The sequence below is a fragment of the Ranitomeya imitator genome, chromosome 3, assembly GCF_032444005.1.
Source record: "Ranitomeya imitator isolate aRanImi1 chromosome 3, aRanImi1.pri, whole genome shotgun sequence".
Classification (NCBI taxonomy): Eukaryota; Metazoa; Chordata; class Amphibia; order Anura; family Dendrobatidae; genus Ranitomeya; species Ranitomeya imitator.
Window position 1 is genome coordinate 380,158,907 of NC_091284.1, and position 11,429 is coordinate 380,170,335.

Genomic DNA, 11,429 nt, shown 5'->3' on the forward strand with positions numbered 1-11,429 from the left:
TTGGTCACCAAGTGGTGGTAATATGTGCTCTTGACATGGTGTAGCGGTATTTGTTCCTTGTATGTGATATTATTCGGTCACTGGTGGTAATATGTGGTCTGGCATTTGTTCATTGTATGTGATATCATTTGATCACTGTGGTTAAAATTGGACTGTTCAAAGCTATGGTTTAAAGTTTTTTTATTTTTGTTTTGTTTTTCTTCCTAACTGAAGGGAAAATTGACTACCGAGCATCATTATTTGCCACAATTTTCTGAAATTAAAGTAAAAATATTTGAGGAAATTTGCAGCAAGATAACTTAATTGCATCATGTTATCATGGCCTTAAAAAAGGAGTGTCTATAGCTACTTTTTAGCAATTGATTTTTAAATAGATGCATGACTTTGCAAAAATCAAGTGTTTCACCAGCAAACTAGTTAAAATTAATTAAAAATCAATGACTCCATCAATGGCTAGAGCTTAATCACATGTGCAATTTTCCATGTGGGCCAAATCACAGCATGCATTATAGTTTGCCAGTAGAATTTGTACATGTGAATGTGTTTCAAAGTTCAATTATCTGAAAGTGAGAGTGTTGTCCCATGACACATCTTCTTGCAACATGTTTGTCAGATGTCATTCTCTTTACCCAACTTTTGACCTCCTACAACATGTTTTTGAATGTCCATGTAAAAAAAATACTGTAAAAAGATGACACTCCTACATCATTCAACATTTCTATACAAATGCAACTGATTCCTAAAATTATAGAAATGTCTAGGGATCAATAGTGAAGGACAGCTGGCTTTCCATAATAGCAAAGCTATACCCATTTCACTTGGGAGACATCAGAATAGAATCCATTCCAGTGTGATAAATTGTATAATAGTTTTTCTATTTGTTTTACCAACAATTATGCATGTTTTTAAGAAAAAAAAATAGATTGTAACATGCACATATATACATGATTACACACATATACCCACACTGTACACGTACATAGATGCACACATAAATAGTAGATACATATATTCATGCATAGTTTTGAGAAAATACTAGCAAAACTCAATAAAACAAGCATTTTCATGATTTAGGATTTTGAATTTTTTTCATATAGAAATTGTATATAGAAATTTAGTGAAAGCATCAGTTATATTATCTAAAAAATATTACAGCAAAAAAAAAAAAAAGTTAAGTATGCCCTCTGCTGGTCAATGAAAATCAGATATACTGTAATAAAGAAAACTACAAATAGTGGAAGTAAATAATAAGCCTCATGTGTAAAACACATCTAAATAAAAGTTTGTGTTGCCAAAAGCAGTCAGCTTTCCTCTTTTTTATCAGGGTAAGTAGTAATGTAAACTTTTACTTATCTTCTGACATGTTGTTGCCCAAAATCACCCAAAAGTTAAAAAAATATATAATTAAAATAAAATACATGGAAAGTACAAAAAAGTCTTGAGTTTGTTTATTTCAAAAGAATACTCATGCTATATTATTATTATTATTATTATTATTATTATTATTATTATTATTATTATTAAACCATTAACAGTCTTGTGCTGCACAATAATTCTTTGAAAAAAAAAACACAAAAATTGAGCTTGACTTGGTACACATGCAGAACTTAACCCCTTCCCGACCTTTGACGCCACGTAGGCGTCATGAAAGTCGGTGCCAATCCGACCCATGACGCCTATGTGGCGTCATGGAAAGATCTCGTCCCTGCAGATCTGGTGAAAGGGTTAACTCCCATTTCACCCGATCTGCAGGGACAGGGGGAGTGGTAGTTTAGCCCAGGGGGGTGGCTTCACCCCCCCGTGGCTATGATCGCTCTGATTGGCTGTTGAAAGTGAAACTGCCAATCAGAGCGATTTGTAATATTTCACCTATTATAACTGGTGAAATATTACAATCCAGCCATGGCCGATGCTGCAATATCACAATATCATCGGCCATGGCTGGAAACACTAATGTGCCCCCACCCCACCCCACCGATCGCCCCCTCAGCCCCCCGATCTGTCCGGTACACTGCTCCGGCTCCCCTCCGTCCTGTGCTCCGCTCCCCCCGTGCTCTTGTCCGCTCCCCCCGTGCTCCAATCACCCCCCCGTGCTCCAATCACCCCCCCTGCACTCCGATCCACCCCCCCGTGCTCCGTTCCACCCCCCCGTGCTCCGTTCCAGCCCCCCGTGCTCCGTTCCACGCCCCCCGTGCTCCGTTCCACCCCTGCCGCGCTCCGATCCCCCACCCCATGCTCCGATCCCCCCCCCCCCGTGCTCCCCCCTACCCCATCATACTTACCGATCCTGCCGGGGTCCGTCTGTCTTCTCCCTGGGCGCCGCCATCTTCCAAAATGGCGGGCGCATGCGCAGTGCGCCCGCCGAATCTGCCGGCCGGCAGATTCGTTCCAAAGTGCATTTTGATCACTGAGATATAATCTATCACAGTGATCAAAATAAAAAAAATAATAAATGACCCCCCCCCCTTTGTCACCCCCATAGGTAGGGACAATAAAAAAATAAATAATTTTTTTTTCCCACTAATGTTAGAATAGGGTTAGGGTTAGGGGTAGGGTTAGGAGTAGGAGTAGGGTTAGGGGTAGGGTTAGGGTTAGGGGTAGGGATAGGGTTAGGGGTAGGGTTAGGGGTAGGGTTAGGGGATAGGGTTAGGGTTAGGGCTAGGGTTAGGGGTAGGGTTAGGGGTAGGGGTAGGGGTAGGGCTAGGGTTAGGGCTAGGGTTAGGGCTAGGGTTAGGGTTTCGGTATGTGCACACGTATTCTGTTCCTCTGCGGATTTTTCCGCTGCGGATTTGATAAATCTGCAGTGCTAAACCGCTGCGGATTTATGGCGGATTTACCGCGTTTTTTCTGCGCATTTCACTGCGGTTTTACAACTGCGATTTTCTATTGGAGCAGTTGTAAAACCGCTGCGGAATCCGCACAGAGAAGTGACATGCTGCGGAATGTAAACAGCTGCGTTTCCGTGCAGTTTTTCCGCAGCATGTGTACAGCGATTTTTGTTTTCCATAGGTTTACATTGAACTGTAAACTCATGGGAAACTGCTGCGGATCCGCAGCGTTTTCCGCAGCGTGTGCACATACCTTTAGAATTAGGCTATGTGCACACGGTGCGGATTGGCCGCTGCGGATTCGCAGCAGTGTTCCATCAGGTTTACAGTACCATGTAAACATATGGAAAACCAAATCCGCTGTGCCCATGGTGTGGAAAATACCGCGCGGAAACGCTGCGTTGTATTTTCCGTAGCATGTCAATTCTTTGTGCGGATTCCGCAGCGTTTTACACCTGTTCCTCAACAGGAATCCGCAGGTGAAATCCGCACAAAAAACACTGGAAATCCGCGGAAAATCCGCAGGTAAAACGCAGTGCCTTTTACCCGCGGATTTTTCAAAAATGATGCTGAAAAATCTCACACGAATCCGCAACGTGGGCACATAGCCTTAGGGTTAGGGTTGGAATTAGGGTTGTGGTTAGGGGTGTGATTAGGGTTATGGCTACAGTTGGGATTAGAGTTAGGGGTGTGTTGGGGTTAGTGTTGGAGGTAGAATTGAGGGGTTACCACTGTTTAGGCACATCTGGGGTCTCCAAACGCAACATGGCGCCACCATTGATGCCAGCCAATCTCGTATTCAAAAAGTCAAATGGTGCTCCCTCAATTCCGAGCCCCGACGTGTGCCCAAACAGTGGTTTACCCCCACATATGGGGTACCAGCATACTCAGGATAAACTGCGCAACAATTACTGGGGTCCAATTTCTCCTGTTACCCTTGTGAAAATAAAAAATTGCTTGCTAAAACATCATTTTTGAGGAAAGAAAAATGATTTTTTATTTTCACGGCTCTACGTTGTAAACGTCTGTGAAGCACTTGGGGGTTCAAAGTCCTCACCACATATCTAGATAAGTTCCTTGGGGGGTCTAGTTTCTAAAACGGGGTCACTTGTGGGGGGTTTCTACTGTTTAGGCACACCAGGGGCTCTGCAAACGCAACGTGACGCCCGCAGACCATTCCATCAAAGTCTGCATTTCAAAAGTCACTACTTCCCTTCTGAGCCCCGACGTGTGCCCAAACAGTGGTTTACCTCCACACATGGGGTATCAGCGTACTCAGGAGAAACTGGACAACAACTTTTGGGGTCCAATTTCTCCTGTAACCCTTGGAAAAATAAAAAATTCTGGGCTAAATAATTATTTTTGAGGAAAGAAAACGTATTTATTATTTTCACGGCTCTACATTATAAACTTCTATGAAGCACTTGGGGGTTCAAAGTGCTCACCGCACATCTAGATAAGTTCCTTTCGGGGTCTAGTTTCCAAAATGGGGTCACTTGTGGGGGGTTTCTACTGTTAAGCCACATCAGGGGCTCTGCAAACGCAACGTGACGCCCGCAGAGCATTCCATTAAAGTCTGCATTTCAAAACGTCACTACTTCAATTCCGAGCCCCGGCATGTGCCCAAACAGTAGTTTACCCCCACATATGGGGTATCACCGTACTCAGGAGAAACTGGACAACAAATATTGCGGTCAAATTTCTCCTGTTACCCTTGGGAAAATTAAAAAATTCTGGGCTAAATAATTATTTTTGAGGAAAGAAAACGTATTTATTATTTTCACGGCTCTGCATTATAAACTTCTGTGAAGCACTTGGGGGTTCAAAGTGCTCACCACACATCTAGATAAGTTCCTTTCGGGGTCTAGTTTCCAAAATGGGGTCACTTGTGGGGGGTTTCTACTGCTAAGCCACATCAGGGGCTCTGCAAACGCAACGTGACGCCCACAGAGCATTCCATCAAAGTCTGCATTTCAAAACGTCACTACTTCACTTCCGAGCCCCGGCATGTGCCCAAACAGTGGTTTACCCCCACATATGGGGTATCAGCGTACTCAGGAGAAACTGGACAACAACTTTTGGGGTCAAATTTCTCATATTACCCTTGGGAAAATAAAAAATTGCAGGCTAAAAATCATTTTTGAGAAAATATATATTTTTTTTATTTTCATGGCTCTGCGTTATAAACTTCTGTGAAGCACTTGGGGGTTCAAAGTCCTCACCACACATCTAGATTAGTTTTTTGGGGGGTCTAGTTTCCAAAATGGGGTCATTTCTGGGGGATCTCCAATGTTTAGGCACACAGGGGCTCTCCAAACGTGACATGGTGTCCGCTAATGATTGGAGCTAATTTTCCATTTAAAAAGCCAAATGGCGTGCCTTCCCTTCCGAGCCCTGCCGTGCACCCAAACAGTGGTTTACCCCCACATATGGGGTATCAGCGTACTCAGGACAAACTGGACAACAACATTTGGGGTCCAATTTCTCCTATTACCCTTGGCAAAATAGGAAATTCCAGGCTAAAAATCATTTTTGAGGAAAGAAAAATTATTTTTTATTTTCATGGCTCTGCGTTATAAACTTCTGTGAAGCACCTGGGGGTTTAAAGTGCTCAATATGCATCTAGATAAGTTCCTTGGGGGGGTCTAGTATCCAAATTGGGGTCACTTGTGGGGGAGCTCCAATGTTTAGGCACACAGGGGCTCTCCAAATGCGACATGGTGTCCGCTAACAATTGGAGCTAATTTTCCATTCAAAAAGTCAAATGGCGCGCCTTCCCTTCCGAGCCCTGCCGAGTGCCCAAACAGTGGTTTACACCCACATATGAGGTATCGGCGTACTTGGGAGAAATTGCCCAACAAATTTTATGATCCATTTTATCCTATTGCCAATGTGAAAATGAAAAAATTGAGGCGAAAATAATTTTTTTGTGAAAAAAAGTACTTTTTCATTTTTACAGATCAATTTGTGAAGCACCTGGGGGTTTAAAGTGCTCACTATGCATCTAGATAAGTTCCTTGGGGCGTCTAGTTTCCAAAATGGGGTCACTTGTGGGGGAGCTCCAATTTTTAGGCACACGGGGGCTCTCCAAACGCGACATGCTGTCCGCTAAAGAGTGGAGCCAATTTTTCATTCAAAAAGTCAAATGGCGCTCCTTCCCTTCCAAGCCCTGCCGTGCGCCCAAACAGTGGTTTACCCCCACATATGAGGTATCAGCGTAATCAGGACAAATTGGACAACAACTTTCGTGGTTCAGTTTCTCCTTTTACCATTGGGAAAATAAAAAAATTGTTGCTAAAAGATAATTTTTGTGACTAAAAAGTTAAATGTTCATTTTTTCCTTCCATGTTGCTTCTGCTGCTGTGAAGCACCTGAAGGGTTAATAAACTTCTTGAATGTGGTTTTGAGTACCTTGAGGGGTGCAGTTTTTAGAATGGTGTCACTTTTGGGTATTTTCAGCCATATAGACCCCTCAAACTGACTTCAAATGTGAGGTGGTCCCTAAAAAAAATGGTTTTGTAAATTTCGTTGTAAAAATGAGAAATCGCTGGTCAAATTTTAACCCTCATAACTTCCTAGCAAAAAAAATTTTGTTTCCAAAATTGTGCTGATGTAAAGTATACATGTGGGAAATGTTATTTATTAACTATTTTGTGTCACATAACTCTCTGGTTTAACAGAAAAAAAATTCAAAATGTGAAAATTGCAAAATTTTCAAAATTTTCGCCAAATTTCCATTTTTATCACAAATAAACGCAGAATTTATTGACCTAAATTTACCACTAACATGAAGCCCAATATGTCACGAAAAAACAATCTCAGAACCGCTAGGATCCGTTGAAGCGTTCCTGAGTTATTACCTCATAAAGGGACACTGGTCAGAATTGCAAAAAATGGCCAGGTCATTAAGGTCAAAATAGGCTGGGTCATGATTAAACGCATGTTCACACTGGCCACAAAATATACAAAACCTACAAGAGAAAAAGTGAGCAAAAACCCTGCTGTAACTAAGTAAATAAAAAGCAAAAAAGGGCATTTAAATAACACAGAGTTTTTATTAATACTTTTTTTTTAATCAAAAAATAGCATTAAAGCCATCCCACCACGACAAGGTAACTCTGATCAGGATAGTCCTACACTGTCTAATATTAAAACAATAATTCTTTGGTTGTATGTTTCTGGAATACTTCATGCCAAATAAGAGAAGCTGGGCATAGTGTCAGCCAGGGTTGCATTACAGTAAGGGCAAAAGGAGTAACTGCTCAGGGATCTCATATACCGTGGTGATTCCACCTTCCAGTTTCTTGAGCCCTTGCCAGACACAACTGGATATTCTTACGGCTTAATGTACAAGGGTACAAGCAAGTTACAACTCCATTAATCTCTGCAGGAAGAAAGCATCAGAATCCAGCTTGCCTGTATTGATCCATGTTCGCTCCAAACCAGGCATCACTTGTGCAGCGGGCTTCCCCTATAAACATTAAATAAGATTCTTAGCCATACATTGTGACACTTCCATTTTGGAGTTGACCAGCAGCCTTTACCAACTTTGACCTTGTATAGCTGGGCTTTGCCAGACTGAAGGGCACAGTGGGATACACAGGACCCCCATCTATCAGATATGCCATAAGCTGCCAGACATGGCATTCTCTTGCCAAAATTGTTTACATCATGTCAGAACAAAATCTAAAAATGAGATGGTTCTATAATAATCCACGTAAATGCAGCTTGAATAAAAATCCATGTATAATTAAATATTTAACAATTTTTTGTTTTCTCCCACAGTGTCTATAACAAGTGTCTCCAATAATAATTTGGAAAAGTCAAAAAGGTTATAATGAATCAATGTGACACCGACTCCAATAGTTCTAAAAGATGTTCCACCCAAGGCATAGACATCCAGTGCTACTTGATCCTGAACAGCAACACTCAGAAAATCTTCATTGCAACTATCTGCATTATAATGGGGGCTCTATGTATTTTGGAAAATGCACTGGTCCTCTCCATGATTTTAACCTCTTCTCGTCTCAGAAAAAAACCTTCCTACTTGTTTATCAGCAGTCTGGCTACAGCAGACTTACTAGCAAGTCTTATATTCTCCTACAGCTTCATTGATTTCCATGTATACCATAGTGCTGGTACTCTTGCTGTTTTTTTATTCAAACTTGGTGGTGTCACCTTGTCTTTTACAGCATCACTTGGAAGCTTACTTCTGACTGCTTTTGACCGGTACATTTGTATTCATAAGCCGTCTGCATATAAGGTAATGGTGACCAGACAGAGAGCTCTCCTAGCCTTGACAATCATGTGGGTCAGTACCACCATCATCTCATATCTACCTCTCATGGGTGTTAATTGCTGTAGCTTTGAAGTTACCTGCTCAGAACTGTTTCCGCTGATTGGCAACAGATATTTGTCCAGTTGGATTGTATTAGTAGTGATACTTATCAGTGCTATAATATTCTCCTACTGCCATATCTTGTGGAAGGCACACAGGCATACAAGCTACATGAAGAAACAAAATATACAAGCAGAAAAAGGACAAGCCCGGGTAAGACTGGACATCATGTTGGCCAAAACTCTAGCACTTGTATTAATGGTGCTAATTGTTTGCTGGAGCCCTGTTCTCATTCTTATGATCCACAGCCTCATATACTCACTAGATGCAAGAACTAAGGCTGTGTTTGCATTTTGTAGCACTCTTTGTTTGGTCAACTCCATGGTCAACCCAATACTCTACGCTTTGCGAAGCAGAGAGTTACGACACAGGTTAATCAGACTTCTACGAAAGCTGAGATGTTTGAAGAAGCTATCTGACAGTCAGCAAGAAGTGGATGGAACAGAGCAGAACATGGCCTTTGAGGCGACCTGTGATGACACAGTTTGTGATACAGAAGTCAGTGGGGGAAATTTATAATAAGGGTAATTTTTGAAGTCTGCTTTGCTTGAGGTTACTTTGTTATATGCACCAACTTGTGTTCCACGATGTTCTGAACATCTTTAAATATAACACTTTTGACTAGAGCTGTTTTTTCTACATCATACATCACCCTTCTACTGAAGCGAGAACTGCAGCTGTTAAAAAAAAAAGGCAATTCATAAATCTGGCTTGAAGCTCAGTTGTATAGTGACCGACACTTACTTTCTGACCTGCTTTTTGAAACTAGCAAGAGGGGCACAAAACAGCAAAAAATCTAACATTTCTGCACAAAAAAACAGCAGCGGACAAAATCTGCTATTTTTGGACACCAAAAAACTGGCAATAAAAGCCTTTATACATACCCTAGAGAATGTAACAATAGAATGGAAACATTTTTATATATTTTCACTTCTATGCACACTTATGGAGTCAATGTCCAATTAATAGGGTAAACAATGTTGAAGTGTCACAGACATGGTCTATAAATCAAAATCTAATATTTTTTTTCATTATAGGCCATTGTTTTGAAACACTATTAATTGACTAACTATTGAGTGAGAGCTGTAGTCCACGAGATTGTATACAACTCAATGTATTCTTTTGTAATGCAGCTGTAGCTCAATAAATCTATGTGCTACAAAATGTCTCCATTTAGCCCAGGCTATTTGGATATACATGTATAAACCAAATTATTTGACACTGTAAAATCTGGCACATAAAAGAAGATTGTTTAACTCATAACAGTCCCATTGCTGGATGTTATATAGTCAAGAAGACGCTTACTTTCACATTTGTCACAGTATGTTTTTATAGAAAACCAGTTATCTATAAACCAGTATGTTCTGAGAATGATGTTGAGGAAACCAGCAAGTTATTCCACTAGTGCAGAGGTGGGGAACCTCAGGCTCCAGGGCCATTTACGGCCCTCAATGACCTTTTATCAGGCCCTGGGGCAGATTCTCAGGGTCTGCATTCTTGGGCAGGGAGGTGTATTTTGATTACAACCAGCTCATTAATTTCTTCTTGCTCTGTTAGCACACACATGCAGTGTTCGCTACTGAACACTGAAGAGCATGCAATGAAAGATTAGGTCCTGATACCAGTGCCACAGTCATGATGTACTTTGTGGGCGGAGTTTGTACGGCCCCCGAAGAATGATATAAATATCCAAATGGCCCTTCTCAGAAAAAAGATTCCTCACCCCTGCACTAGTGCACTATTTTATTTCCTAGTATGCAGTTATGGTTATGATGGCATAATACCATTTTAAAAATAAAAAGATTGTAATAATATTACATATTTAAGATTAATTGTGTAAATAACTTTGTAGCTGTCATTACATATATTAATGTAAATCATTCTATTAATTTCAATTATATTTTTTATGAGCCTTATGGTTAGATTCGTATTAGTGATGAGTGAACGTGCTTGGATGCTAACCGAGTGGCTGCATGTCTCCTGGCTGTTAAACAGCTGTAACACATGTAGGGATTGCCTAACAGCCATGAGACATGCAGCAGCGGGGTCTCGAACATATTATTCAAGCACGTCCAAGACACTCGGATAGCACCCAACCACGCTCAGATAACATCTTATCCAAGCATGTTCACTCATCACTATTTTATATAATACAATAAAAATAAAGTAACACAAATGGGATTTCTTCCTGATCATGATTTCCTTCCATCTTTGCAATGCTATAAGCCTAAACATAAACACAAATTCATTCTAAAAAAAAAAGTTTGAAATGTTTTCCAATGCTTGCCTTGTGCCGAGCATTATTCCACAACTGTTCTAAGCAAGGCTGTCTCCAGGTTTTTGTGGGCCCTGAGCTAAAGAGGCTAAAATATCATATAGTATAATGCATCCCATAGTCCTCCATATAGTATAATGCACAGCCCATAGTCTTCCATACTTTAGTGCCTCTCAGCCATTGGTTGGGGACACATAGTTACATAGTTACATAGTTATTAAGGTTGAAGGAAGACTATATGTCCATCTAGTTCAACCCATAGCCTAACCTAACATGCCCTAACATGTTGATCCAGAGGAAGGCAAAAAAAACCCATGTGGCAAAGAGTAAGCTCCACATTGGGGAAAAAAATTCCTTCCCGACTCCACATACGGCAATCAGACTAGTTCCCTGGATCAACGCCCTATCAAGGAATCTAGTGTATATACCCTGTAACATTATACTTTTCCAGAAAGGTATCCAGTCGCCTCTTAAATTTAATTAATGAATCACTCATTACAACATCATACGGCAGAGAGTTCCATAGTTTCACTGCTCTTACAGTAAAGAATCCGCGTCTGTTATTATGCTTAAACCTTTTTTCCTCCAAACGCAGAGGATGCCCCCTTGTCCATGTTTCAGGTCTATGATTAAAAAGATCATCAGAAAGGTCTTTGTACTGTCCCCTCATATATTTATACATTAAAATAAGATCACCCCTTAGTCTTCGTTTTTCCAAACTAAATAGCCCCAAGTGTAATAACCTATCTTGGTATTGCAGACCCCCCAGTCCTCTAATAACCTTGGTCGCTCTTCTCTGCACCCGCTCCAGTTCAGCTATGTCTTTCTTAAACACCGGAGACCAGAACTGTGCACAGTATTCTAAGTGTGGTCAAACTAGTGACTTGTATAAAGGTAAAATTATATTCTCCTCATGAGCATCTATGCC

At 40.9% G+C, this 11,429-nt stretch overlaps 1 protein-coding gene across 1 annotated transcript in view; it reads left to right on the forward strand.

Moving 5' to 3' along the window:
* The window catches only part of CNR2 (cannabinoid receptor 2), a 29,879-nt gene extending 19,472 nt beyond the window's left edge, over nt 1-10,407 (forward strand). The window contains exon 2 of the mRNA XM_069756949.1: nt 7,614-10,407. Within this exon, the coding sequence (XP_069613050.1) occupies nt 7,666-8,745 (1,080 nt within the window). The 5' untranslated portion in view covers nt 7,614-7,665 and the 3' untranslated portion in view covers nt 8,746-10,407. The remainder of the gene's footprint in view (nt 1-7,613) is intronic.
* The last annotated feature ends 1,022 nt before the right edge of the window (nt 10,408-11,429 follow it).